The sequence below is a fragment of the Hypanus sabinus genome, chromosome 28, assembly GCF_030144855.1.
Source record: "Hypanus sabinus isolate sHypSab1 chromosome 28, sHypSab1.hap1, whole genome shotgun sequence".
Taxonomy (NCBI): Eukaryota; Metazoa; Chordata; class Chondrichthyes; order Myliobatiformes; family Dasyatidae; genus Hypanus; species Hypanus sabinus.
The window spans coordinates 11,887,813-11,901,618 of NC_082733.1; the positions used below are offsets into that span (position 1 = coordinate 11,887,813).

General features: G+C 49.5%; 1 protein-coding gene across 4 annotated transcripts in view; it reads right to left on the reverse strand.

The window, feature by feature from the left end:
* Positions 1-13,806, reverse strand: part of lrrk1 (leucine-rich repeat kinase 1) — a 216,811-nt gene that overhangs the window by 97,402 nt on the left and 105,603 nt on the right. For all 4 annotated transcript variants that reach the window (XM_059952613.1, XM_059952611.1, XM_059952612.1 and 1 more), the window contains one exon: positions 6,706-6,920. In XM_059952613.1, the coding sequence (XP_059808596.1) occupies positions 6,706-6,920 (215 nt within the window). The remainder of the gene's footprint in view (positions 1-6,705; positions 6,921-13,806) is intronic.

The following is a 13,806-nucleotide window of genomic DNA, read 5'->3' on the forward strand; positions in this document are numbered from 1 at the left end:
ATACAGTGATGAGCACAACACATTAGAGTTGCGCAGAGGTTGGTGGTGCAAACTTAAGTATTTCAGGGAGAATTGGTAAAGTACCAAAAACAGAAGAAATAAAAGAAAGGGCCCGAGAATGAAGCAGGACCTCCGGGAAGCGGCTGTGAATGAGGCAGGATCTCCGGGAAGCGGCTGTGAATGAGGCAGGACCTCCGGGAAGTGGCTGTGAATGAGGCAGGACCTCCGGGAAGCGGCTGTGAATGAAGCAGGATCTCCGGGAAGCGGCTGTGAATGAGGCAGGACCTCCGGGAAGCGGCTGTGAATGAGGCAGGACCTCCGGGAAGCGGCTGTGAATGAGGCAGGATCTCCGGGAAGCGGCTGTGAATGAGGCAGGATCTCCGGGAAGCGGCTGTGAATGAGGCAGGACCTCAGGGAAGCGGCTGTGAATGAAGCAGGACCTCCGGGAAGCGGCTGTGAATGAGGCAGGACCTCCGGGAAGCGGCTGTGAATGAGGCAGGATCTCCGGGAAGCGGCTGTGAATGAGGCAGGATCTCCGGGAAGCGGCTGTGAATGAGGCAGGATCTCCGGGAAGCGGCTGTGAATGAGGCAGGATCTCCGGGAAGCGGCTGTGAATGAGGCAGGATCTCCGGGAAGCGGCTGTGAATGAGGCAGGATTTCCGGGACGCGGCTGTGAATGAAGCAGGACCTCCGGGAAGCGGCTGTGAATGAGGCAGGACCTCCGGGAAGCGGCTGTGAATGAGGCAGGATCTCCGTGAAGCGGCTGTGAATGAGGCAGGGTTGTCGGGAAGCGGCTGTGAATGAAGCAGGATCTCCAGGAAGCGGCTGTGAATGAGGCAGGACCTCCGGGAAGCGGCTGTGAATGAGGCAGGATCTCCGGGAAGCGGCTGTGAATGAGGCAGGACCTCCGGGAAGCGGCTGTGAATGAGGCAGGATCTCCGGGAAGCGGCTGTGAATGAGGCAGGATCTCCGGGAAGCGGCAGTGAAAGAGGCAGGACCTCAGGGAAGCGGCTGTGAATGAAGCAGGACCTCCGGGAAGCGGCTGTGAATGAGGCAGGACCTCCGGGAAGCGGCTGTGAATGAGGCAGGATCTCCGGGAAGCGGCTGTGAATGAGGCAGGATCTCCGGGAAGCGGCTGTGAATGAGGCAGGATCTCCGGGAAGCGGCTGTGAATGAGGCAGGATCTCCGGGAAGCGGCTGTGAATGAGGCAGGATCTCCGGGAAGCGGCTGTGAATGAGGCAGGACCTCCGGGAAGCGGCTGTGAATGAGGCAGGACCTCCGTGAAGCGGCTGTGAATGAGGCAGGGTTGTCGGGAAGCGGCTGTGAATGAGGCAGGGTTGTCGGGAAGCGGCTGTGAATGAAGCAGGATCTCCGGGAAGCGGCTGTGAATGAGGCAGGACCTCCGGGAAGCGGCTGTGAATGAGGCAGGATCTCCGGGAAGCGGCTGTGAATGAGGCAGGACCTCCGTGAAGCGGCTGTGAATGAGGCAGGATCTCCGTGAAGCGGCTGTGAATGAGGCAGGATCTCCGGGAAGCGGCTGTGAATGAGGCAGGACCTCCGTGAAGCGGCTGTGAATGAGGCAGGATCTCCGGGAAGCGGCTGTGAATGAGGCAGGACCTCTGGGAAGTGGCTGTGAATGAGGCAGGACCTCCGGGACGTGGCTGTGAATGAGACAGGACCTCCGGGAAGCGGCTGTGAATGAGGCAGGACCTCCGGGAAGCGGCTGTGAATGAGGCAGGATTGTCGGGAAGCGGCTGTGAATGTGGCAGGATCTCCGGGAAGCGGCTGTGAATGAGGCAGGACCTCCGGGAAGCGGCTGTGAATGAGGCAGGACCTCCGGGAAGCGGCTGTGAATGAGGCAGGACCTCCGGGAAGCGGCTGTGAATGAGGCAGAATCTCCGGGAAGCGGCTGTGAATGAGGCAGGACCTCCGGGAAGCGGCTGTGAATGAGGCAGGACCTCCGGGAAGCGGCTGTGAATGAGGCAGGACCTCCGGGATGCGGCTGTGAATGAAGCAGGATCTCCGGGAAGCGGCTGTGAATGAGGCAGGACCTCCGGGAAGCGGCTGTGAATGAGGCAGGATCTCCGGGAAGCGGCTGTGAATGAGGCAGGACCTCCGGGACGCGGCTGTGAATGAGGCAGGATCTCCGGGACGAGGCTGTGAATGAGGCAGGATCTCCGGGAAGCAGCTGTGAATGAGGCAGGACCTCCGGGAAGCGGCTGTGAATGAGGCAGGATCTCCGGGAAGCGGCTGTGAATGAGGCAGGACCTCCGGGAAGCGGCTGTGAATGAAGCAGGACCTCCGGGAAGCGGCTGTGAATGAGGCAGGATCTCCGGGAAGCGGCTGTGAATGAGGCAGGATCTCCGGGAAGCAGCTGTGAATGAGGCAGGATCTCCGGGAAGCGGCTGTGAATGAGGCAGGATCTCCGGGAAGCGGCTGTGAATGAGGCAGGATTGTCGGGAAGCAGCTGTGAATGAGGCAGAATCTCCGGGAAGCGGCTGTGAATGAGGCAGGACCTCCGGGAAGCGGCTGTGAATGAAGCAGGGTTGTCGGGAAGCGGCTGTGAATGAGGCAGGACCTCCGGGAAGTGGCTGTGAATGAAGCAGGACCTCAGGGAAGCGGCTGTGAATGAGGCAGAACCTCAGGGAAGCGGCTGTGAATGAAGCAGGACCTCCGGGAAGCGGCTGTGAATGAGGCAGGATCTCCGGGAAGCGGCTGTGAATGAGGCAGGATTGTCGGGAAGCAGCTGTGAATGAGGCAGAATCTCCGGGAAGCGGCTGTGAATGAGGCAGGACCTCCGGGAAGCGGCTGTGAATGAAGCAGGACCTCCGGGAAGCGGCTGTGAATGAGGCAGGTTCTCCGGGAAGCGGCTGTGAATGAGGCAGGATCTCCGGGAAGCGGCTGTGAATGAGGCAGGACCTCCGGGAAGCGGCTGTGAATGAGGCAGGATCTCCGGGAAGCGGCTGTGAATGAGGCAGGACCTCCGGGACGCGGCTGTGAATGAGGCAGGATCTCCGGGACGAGGCTGTGAATGAGGCAGGATCTCCGGGAAGCAGCTGTGAATGAGGCAGGACCTCCGGGAAGCGGCTGTGAATGAGGCAGGATCTCCGGGAAGCGGCTGTGAATGAGGCAGGACCTCCGGGAAGCGGCTGTGAATGAAGCAGGACCTCCGGGAAGCGGCTGTGAATGAGGCAGGATCTCCGGGAAGCGGCTGTGAATGAGGCAGGATCTCCGGGAAGCAGCTGTGAATGAGGCAGGACCTCCGGGAAGCGGCTGTGAATGAGGCAGGGTTGTCGGGAAGCGGCTGTGAATGAGGCAGGGTTGTCGGGAAGCGGCTGTGAATGAAGCAGGATCTCCGGGAAGCGGCTGTGAATGAGGCAGGACCTCCGTGAAGCAGCTGTGAATGAGGCAGGATCTCCGGGAAGCGGCTGTGAATGAGGCAGGACCTCTGGGAAGTGGCTGTGAATGAGGCAGGACCTCCGGGACGTGGCTGTGAATGAGACAGGATCTCCGGGAAGCGGCTGTGAATGAGGTAGGACCTCCGGGATGCGGCTGTGAATGAAGCAGGATCTCCGGGAAGCGGCTGTGAATGAGGCAGGACCTCCGGGAAGCGGCTGTGAATGAGGCAGGATCTCCGGGAAGCGGCTGTGAATGAGGCAGGACCTCCGGGACGCGGCTGTGAATGAGGCAGGATCTCCGGGACGAGGCTGTGAATGAGGCAGGATCTCCGGGAAGCAGCTGTGAATGAGGCAGGACCTCCGGGAAGCGGCTGTGAATGAGGCAGGATCTCCGGGAAGCGGCTGTGAATGAGGCAGGACCTCCGGGAAGCGGCTGTGAATGATGCAGGACCTCCGGGAAGCGGCTGTGAATGAGGCAGGATCTCCGGGAAGCGGCTGTGAATGAGGCAGGATCTCCGGGAAGCAGCTGTGAATGAGGCAGGATCTCCGGGAAGCGGCTGTGAATGAGGCAGGATCTCCGGGAAGCGGCTGTGAATGAGGCAGGATTGTCGGGAAGCAGCTGTGAATGAGGCAGAATCTCCGGGAAGCGGCTGTGAATGAGGCAGGACCTCCGGGAAGCGGCTGTGAATGAAGCAGGGTTGTCGGGAAGCGGCTGTGAATGAGGCAGGACCTCCGGGAAGTGGCTGTGAATGAGGCAGGACCTCAGGGAAGCGGCTGTGAATGAAGCAGGACCTCCGGGAAGCGGCTGTGAATGAGGCAGGACCTCCGGGACGCGGCTGTGAATGAGGCAGGATCTCCGGGACGAGGCTGTGAATGAGGCAGGATCTCCGGGAAGCAGCTGTGAATGAGGCAGGACCTCCGGGAAGCGGCTGTGAATGAGGCAGGATCTCCGGGAAGCGGCTGTGAATGAGGCAGGACCTCCGGGAAGCGGCTGTGAATGAAGCAGGACCTCCGGGAAGCGGCTGTGAATGAGGCAGGATCTCCGGGAAGCGGCTGTGAATGAGGCAGGATCTCCGGGAAGCAGCTGTGAATGAGGCAGGATCTCCGGGAAGCGGCTGTGAATGAGGCAGGATCTCCGGGAAGCGGCTGTGAATGAAGCAGGACCTCCAGGAAGCGGCTGTGAATGAAGCAGGACCTCTGGGACGTGGCTGTGAATGAGGCAGGACCTCTGGGAAGCAGCTGTGAATGAGGCAGGATCTCCGGGACGAGGCTGTGAATGAGGCAGGATCTCCGGGAAGCAGCTGTGAATGAGGCAGGATTGTCGGGAAGCGGCTGTGAATGAGGCAGGATCTCCGGGAAGCGGCTGTGAATGAGGCAGGATCTCCGGGAAGCGGCTGTGAATGAGGCAGGATCTCCGGGAAGCGGCTGTGAATGAGGCAGGATCTCCGGGAAGCAGCTGTGAATGAGGCAGGATTGTCGGGAAGCAGCTGTGAATGAGGCAGGATCTCCGGGAAGCAGCTGTGAATGAGGCAGGATTGTCAGGAAGCGGCTGTGAATGAGGCAGGACCTCCGGGAAGCAGCTGTGAATGAGACAGGATCTCTGGGACGCGGCTGTGAATGAGGCAGGGTTGTCGGGAAGCGGCTGTGAATGAGGCAGGGTTGCTCAGGTGAGCTGCTGGAAAAATCTGCAGTCTCCTCTTTTCGAGTGGGGACCGGTGAAATGGTGAACAGAAATGGGAAGCTGAGAGTGACAGAGGCCTCTGACCTCCATGGAAAAAGCTAACCAGGCATATGGATGAGGATGTATCTGAGGTAAGAGACGGGCAAAGATCTCAGTGAAAGCAAAGTGTTGGCTGCTTCAACAGTGCGGGTTCAGGGGAAACAGGAGCGAGGGCTGGTTGTTACATCACTAAATAAAGAATTATTGCTTTTCAGGTAACTCTGAGGATATAATTTGGGTGCTGCACTACTATGGACATTGACTGGGGGAGTTTATCGATGGAACTTTTTGCAACGCCACGCAGCGTATGACCGCCAGTGCATGCACCTCCCCCTTGCCTTTTGTGGTAATTTTTCATTCGAACACAAATATAAAGGCCATGAAGTTTACATACTGTTGTGGGGGGGCGGGGGGAATCTCAGGAGCAGCAGACAGGCCGACTCAGAGAACTGTTTCAGACTAAAGGGTATTATTACACGATACCATGCAGGCCCAGACGGAGTTCTGAAACTCTGCTCAACAATGGATTACGCTCTTATACCCCAGGCGAACGTGACAAGAAGCACTTAAATTTGAAAAAGGAGGGAACTTCAACTACAGCCCATTAGAATAGTGAATTTGTGCGGTTATAGACTTTCTTAAGTGTTCATTCTCAGGACAGTATATCAGGCTTTCCCAAGCACAGACATGTGATGATTCTTCGAACAAGGAAACACAGACATAGTTATTTTCCCATCCTGTCTACAAAGCACATTTCAGTCACACAGTGCGCATTAGTCACAGATAAGTGATTACCCACCTTGAATTCACATACTAGAAGGTGGTCATTAACCCCTTAACGTTTGTCACAACGTCTTACTACTTTTCTTCCCCACATAGGTCACCAAAATTGGCTGCGTTTTGGAAGTGAGAAAGAAAATTACTGCCGAGGTTGGTCAAAAGTAGTTAATCTGGAAAATCCGTAAGGGAATGCATTTGGGGAGAGCAAACAAGACAAGTGAAATTACAAAAAAATGTGTGTGGGGGGGGGGTGCTTGTGGAGGTTCTGAGAGGTCTTGCAGTAGACAGCCTGAGACCCTTGATGGCAGTGGGGAAAGTGGCTAAAAGGATACATACCTTTACTGGTAAGGTAGCGAACACTAGATCAGGGAACTCTTGCTAGACCTGTATAAAAACACTAGCTAGGACATAGTTAGAGCAGCTCTGGTCAGAGGATGTGATACAACAGCGGGGGTGCAGAGGAAATAACAAGGATGACTAGAAAACCATGATTATAGAGGAGAGAATGGTAGGCTTTTTGAAAGAACAGAGCCGACTCAGGGGCAAATTGAGTAATGTAAAATTCTGAAGCCTGGTGAAGTTGCCTCCCTAGACAGCAACCATGGGCAGAAATGTGAGGATTCAAGGAGAAATGAGGAAAACAGCTTTGTCCAATGTTTACTGAGGGTTCAGAATTCATGGCCTGAAAGACAGTGGGGTGGGAATCCTCAGCCCATCTAAAAAGTTTCTAGAGGAACAAAGAATTGAAGAATACAGCTTCGTGTTTTTGAAACGTAACCCTGGAAACACAGCAGCAACATCAGTACCTTAGTCTTGATGGTAGCAGGTCGCGGAAGCTCCCAGGTGGTGGTTTGGATGCTGCTTTCTTTGTGCATGGGCTGTGGAGGTTTCCCAGTTTTAAGAGTCTCGAGGAGGGTGGTTTTCCCCTGACGGGGCGGCCCAACGATAATCATCTTCAGCAGCTTGCAAGGCTCGGCTTTCCGCAGCTGTGCTCTGAGGAAGGTCAGCACTGATGTTGGTCCTATGGGACAGTTACAAACAGTTGGCGGTAGCTTTGTGTCAGCACAGATAGTCAGCGAGGCAGGGATGTCCAAGGGCAGAAAAAGCAGCTGGCTATTTAAGGCACACAAGATGCTGGTGGAACACAGCAGACCAGGCAGCATCTATAGGAAGAAGCGCTGTCAACGTTTCGGGCCGAGACCCTTAGTCCTGACGAAGGGTCTCAGCCTGAAACGTCGACAACGCTTCTCCCTATAGATGCTGCCTGGCCTGCTGTGTTCCACCAGCATTTTGTGTGTGTTGTTTGAATTTCCAGCATCTGCAGATTTCCTCGTGTTGGCTATTTAAGGCTCTTTTTTTGCAAATTAGTAAGAGCATGGCTGGTCTGTGGTGTTCTTCCTTCACCCTGATTAATCTAGCAATCTAAAATTAGCAATGTCCCCTTGGTAAAGTTATAGAAGAGCGTTTCACTTCAGCCATACGGTTTTCCCAAGACTACCAATGAAAAGTTTGAGTCTACATTAGAGACAATGGCCCTGATCTTGGATAACCCAGCAACATCCATTATTTCTGCCTAACTCAGCCGTTCCAGTTCGCTTCCTGAAAGCATTAAATTACCTTTACACTACTTTTGGAGTTGTATAAGTTCTGATCGTAAATAACACTTTAAGATCATGAATCTGGTAAACGTGCACTGCAGTTTCTACAAACCCTGTACATCTTCCCCAGGGTACGTTGCCTGGAGCTGTGCCAGTGTGGGCTAACTAGAGTCCTGGGCGACTCCAGCCTAACATCCGGCATATGAAAGTCATCATTAAACTCTGCTCTTCCCTGACACTTCAACGGATGACAACTTTTCAGCATTTCAAAAGCAGTTAAGAAATTGAATCAAATAGAAAATGTGTTTTTATCCATTCTGTGACGCCATTTCAATAAAATGCAAAATGGTGAATGTTCAGGATGTGATGTTGCCCTTACTATTCTGCTGGGTTTTCCATTCACTTGCTAATTCACAGAGGAGCCAGGCATGCACAGAACGTTCACAGAATTTGGGAAGCAGAGAGCAGATTTGAACAAAACACCTTAAGATACACAGATTCACTCTCTCCATCTACGCCTTGTGAGCTGGTTGCCTGTCAGTTTAACTCTCCACCTCCCACCCTGACCTTTCTTCCTTTCTACTTCCAGGCAACTTCCTAGTGAATCCCCTCTCCACCTTCTCCAGGGCAAATACACCATTCCAATTGTGTGGCGACCATAAAACACAGGAGCAGAACCAGACCACTCAGCCCATCCAGTCTGTTCTACCATTCAATTACAGTTGATTTATTTCCCCTCTCAACCTCATTCTCATCCCACCTTCCTGTAAACTTTGAAACACTTAATAGTCAAGAACCTATCAACCTCCTCTTCAAATCTACCCAATGACTTGGCCTGCACAGCCATCTGCAGCAATGAACTCCACAGATTCACCACCCTCTGGCTAAAGACGTTCCTACTCATCTCTTCCAAAGAGATGCCCTTCTACTCTAAGACTGTGCCCTTTGGTCCTAGACTGTCCAACTATTAGAAACATCCTCTCCACGTCCACACCATCTAGTTGTTCCCCCCCCCCCCCCATTCTAAACTGCAGCAATTACAGACTCAGAGCCACCTGAAGCTTCCCCTTTCATTCCCAGAATAATTTTTGCAAACCACCTCTGGACCCTCTCTAATGCCACCAAATCCTTTCACAGAAGCAGGACCCAAAACTATTCACAATACTCCAAGTATAGTCTGACCAATGCCTTATAAAGACTCAGCGTTACATCCTTGCTTTTATACTCTAGTCCTCTGGAAATGAATGCTAACATCGCATTTACTTCCCTTACCACCGATTCAACCTGCAAGTTAATCTTTAGGGAATCCTGCACTAGGATGATTCATTTTTTGCACGTCTGATTTTTGCATTTGCTCTCCATTTAGAAAACAGTCTATGATTTTACTCCTTCAGCCAAAGTGCTTGATTATACACTTCCATTGACAGTATTCTATCTGCCACTTCTTTGCCCATTCTCCCAATCTGTTCATGTCCTTCTGCAGACTCCATTCTCCATGGATATTGCCCACACCTCCACCATTCTTTGTAGTTTTTGCAAACATTGCCACAAAGCAATCAATTCCATCATCCAGATCATTGGCATATAACGTGAAAAGAAGCGATCCTGTGAAGCACCACTAACCACCAGCAGCCAACCAGAAAAGGCCACCTTTATTCCAACACGTACAAACAAGCTGGTGAACTCAGCAGGTCAGGCAGCACCTGTGGAAATATTCACTGTTCGTTTCCACGGATGTTGCCCGACTTGCTGAGTTCCTCCAGCTTGTTTGGACGTGTTGCTTTGACTACAGCATCTGCAGCGAACTTTGTGTTTACCTTTATTCCCACTCTTTGCCTCTTGCCAGTTGGCCAATTTTCTGGTCATGCTAGAATCTTTCCTGTAACGCCATGGGCTCTTATCTTGTTAAGCAGCCTCATGTGTGGCACCTTGTGAAAGGCTTTCTGAAAATCCAAGTAAAAATATCCCTGACTCTCCTTTGTCTAACCTGCCTATTATTTTCTCAAAGAATTCTAACAAATCTGTCAGGCAAGATTTCCCCTTAAGAAAACCATGCTGACTTCAGCCTATTTTATCAAATACCTTGAAACCTCATTCTTAATAACGGACTGTAACATCTTACCATCTACTGAAATCAGGCTAAATGTCCTATAGTTTTGTCTTTTGCCTCCCTATGGTCTTGAAGAGTGGAGTGACATTTGCAACTTTCCAGTCCTCCAGAACCGTTTCAGAATCTGGTGATTCTTGAAAGATCATTACTAAAGCCCCCACAATTTCTTCAGCTCTCTCTTTCAGAACCTTGGGGTTTAGTCCTTCTGGTCCAAGAGACTTATCTACTGTACCTTCAGATCTTCCAGCTTTCCAATCACCTACAACTACACTCACTTCTGCCCCCGACACTCCTGAACTTCTGACATACTGCTGGTGTCTTCTGGAGGTCTGTTTGTTATTTCTTTGTCCCAATTCAGCATAATTTTCCCATGGTCCGACATCTACTCCTGCATCTATTTTTCTCTTTATATAATCTGAAAAACTTTTGTTATCTTCTTATTGGATCATTACCTTCATTTTTTATCTTTTCGCTCCTTATGGCTTTTTTAGTTGCCTTCTGCTGGTTCTTAAAGATTTCCAATCTTCTAGCTTCCCACTAATTTCTGCTGTATTGTATACCCCCTCTTTTGCCTTTATACAGTCTTTGACTTCCCTTGTCAGTGGCAATGGTCTCATTCTCCCTTTGGAATGACTCTTCCTTCTTTGGGATGAACTGATCTTGCATCTTCTGAGTTACTCCCAGAAACTCCAGCCTTTACTGCTCTGCCATCATCCCTGATAGTATCCTTTGGCCAGCTGCTCTTTCATGTCTACAGCTCCATTTACTCTACTGCAATAATGATACCTCTGATTTTAACTTTCCCTCCCAAACTGCAGGGCGAATTCTGTAGAGATGGTAGGTGTTGAAACATTGTGGATACAGCTAAGGAACTGCAAGGGTAAAAAGACCCCCAAACAGTAGTAAGGATGTGGCCTACAAATTACAACGGGAGATAGAAAATGAATGGCAATGTCACAATGGCCATTGGGTACTTCGACATGCAGGTAGATTGGCAAAATCAAATTAGTGTGGGATTCCAAGAGAGGAAATTTCTAGAATGTCCATGAGATGGCTTTTTAGAGCAGGACGTGGTTGAGCCCGAAAGGGGATCGGCTATTCTGGATTGGGTGTTGTGTAATGAACTGGAATGGATTAGTGAGCTTAAGGTAAAAGAACCCTTGGGGACAAGTGATCATAATATGATAGAATTCACCCAGAAACTTGAGAAGGAGAAGCTAAAGTCCAACAAGTCAGTATTACAGTAGAGTAAAGGGAATTGCAGAGGCATGAGAGAGGAGTTGGCCAGAATTGATTGTTAAAGAGCATTGGCAGGAATGACGACACAGCAGCTATGGTTGGAATTTCTGGAAGCAGTTCAGAAGACACAGGATTTATACAAATGAAAGAGGGCATTCCAAAGGGAAGATGACACATCCATGGCTAAAAGACAAGTCAAAGCCAACAAAAGGTCAAAGAGAGGACGTATAATGGAATAAAAATTAGTGAAAAGTTTGATGATTGGGAAGCTTTTAAAAACCAACAGAAGGCAACTAAAAAGTCATTAAGGAGGCAAAGATGGAATATGAAAGTAAGCTAGCCAATAATATTAAAGAAGATACCAAAAGTTTCTTCAGATAAAGTATAAAAGAGAGAGATGAGACTGGATATCAGACTGTTGGAAAATGATGCTGGAGAGGTAGTAATGAGGTACAACAAAGAGGTGGACAAATGGAACAAGTATTTTGCATTAGCCTGCACTGTGGAAGACACCAGGAGTATGGCAGGTTCCAGGAGTCAGGGGTCATGAAATGTATAAGGTCACAATAACTCGAGAGAAGGTTCTTGGGAAACTGAAAGGTTTGAAGTTAGATAAGTCACCTGGATCAGATGGTGTGCACCCCAGGTTTCTGAAAGAGGTGGCAGAAGAGATCATGGAGGCATTAGTAATGATCTTACAAGATTCTGGAGTGGTTCTGGAAGGCTGGAAAACTGCAAATGTCACTCCACTCTTCAAGCAGAGAGAGAGAGGAAGAAGAAAGGAAATTATAGGCCAGTTAGCCTGACCTCAGTGGTGAGAAGATATTGGAATCGATTATTAAGGATGAGGTCTTAGAGTACTTGGAGGCATGTGATAAAATAGGCCACAGTCAGCATTTTCCTCAAGGGAAAATCCTGCCTGAGAAATCTATTGGAATTCTTTGAATAAATAACTAGCACGATAGACAAAAGAGAATTGGCTGATATTGTGTACTTGGATCTTCATAAGGCCTTTCGACAAGGTGCCACACACAAGGCTGCTCAACAAGTTAAGAGCCCATGGTATTACGGGAAAGGTTCTAGCATTGATAAAGCAGTGGCTGATTGGCAGGATGCAAAGTGTGAGAATAAAGGAAGCCTTTTCTGGTTGGTTGCCAGTGACTAGTGGTGTTCCACAGGGCTCTGTGTTGGGACCAGTTTTTTAATGTATATGTCAATGATGGATGATGGAGTTGTTGTCTTTATTGCAAAGTTTTCAAATGATATGAAGATAGGCGGAGAGGCAGGTAGTTTAGAGGAGTAGAGAGGCTACAGAAGGACTTAAAGAAATGGCTGATGGAACACAGTGCTGGGATGGTCATACACTTTGGTAGAAGAAATGAAAGAGTTGACTATTTTCTAAATGGAGAAAAAATACACCGGGACATGTGGACTTGGGAGTCCTTGTGTAGGATTCCCTGATGGTTAATTTGCAGGTTGAGTATGTGGTGAGGAAGGCATTCACTTCAAGAGGATTACAATATAAGAGCAAGGAGGTAATGCTGAGACTTTATAAAGCAGTGGTGAGGCCTCACTTGGAGTACTGTGAGCAGTTTTGGGCTCCTTATCTTAGAAAGGATGTGCTGAAACTGATTCCAGGATTGAATGGTTTGTCATATGAAGAGTTTTTGGATGGCTCTGGGCCTGTATTCACTGGAACTCAGAAAATGCAGAGTGACCTTATTGAAACCCATCAAATGGTGAAAGGCTTTGATAGAGTGGATGTGAAGAGGATGTTTCCTATTGTGGGAGAGTCTAAGACCAGAGGACACAGCCTCATAATAGTGGGGCATCCTTTTAGAACAAAGATGAGGAGGAATTTCTTCAGCCAGGGAGTGGTGAATCTGTAGAATTTATTCCCACACGCAGCCATGGAAGACAAGCCACTATGTATATTTAAGGCGGAGGTTGACAGATCCTTGATTGGTCAGGGCCATGATGAAATGGCGGAGTAGACTCAATGGGCCAAATGGCCTAATTCTGCTCCTGTATCTTATGGTCTTATGGCACACCCTATCTATATCACCCATCATGTACCCATCTATACAAATCCCATTTACCAACACTTTCCTTTTTTAAACACTCCTACAATTTTCCTGTTTCTAGCTCACCTACTATCATACACTTATGAGCACCTTGCCCCTCTTTACTGGATTCTGAAAACTTCCAACCCTCACAATTGTTGCTTTTCCTTTGATTTTTTTTATCTTTAAATTTTGTCAGCAGCAGCTGGAGCACATTTCTTATTTTGTGCCCATAAAGTGGTGTACATTGTTTGTGCACTACATTAAATATTTGCCATTGTTTACAATCTTTGGTTATAACATTGGAACCAACTCATAGTTCAAGTGCTGGTAACTTGCTTCATTCAGGTTTGCTGTTAAACTGGTCATTACGTTTTACAAAATTAATTTTATTACTAGCAATGCTCCCTAAAGACACCTTCACTGCCATGTCATTAATTAACCCTTTATTACATAATGCTATATCTAAAATTGCCCTCTGCCTTGTTAATTCCTAAGCATACTAATCTAGTAAAAATCACGCTGTGCTCCACCCCATTGTAACCGCTCATTCGATCTGTTCAGTCTACCAGTCCCCCATCATTACTGTATCCCACTTGTGAAAAGCTCTACTGATTTTTTGATGCATTATAACTGTTGCCTGAGGGTCTATGTACAAATCCAATCACCATTCTCTCTCCCTTCGCTTCACTGAAAATTACTCCGTATCATAATTTCCCAGGCAAAGCTTCTTCCTCCCTAATGCCTTTACCACATCCTTTAACATCAGGGATACTCTTCCAACATTTCCATTTTGCCTTTCAAATTAAAATAACGAAAAGTTTATTGTTTAACTTCAATCACTCTGCAACCATGCCTCTGTGGCTGTAATTAAATCACCTGCATCCATTTCTAATC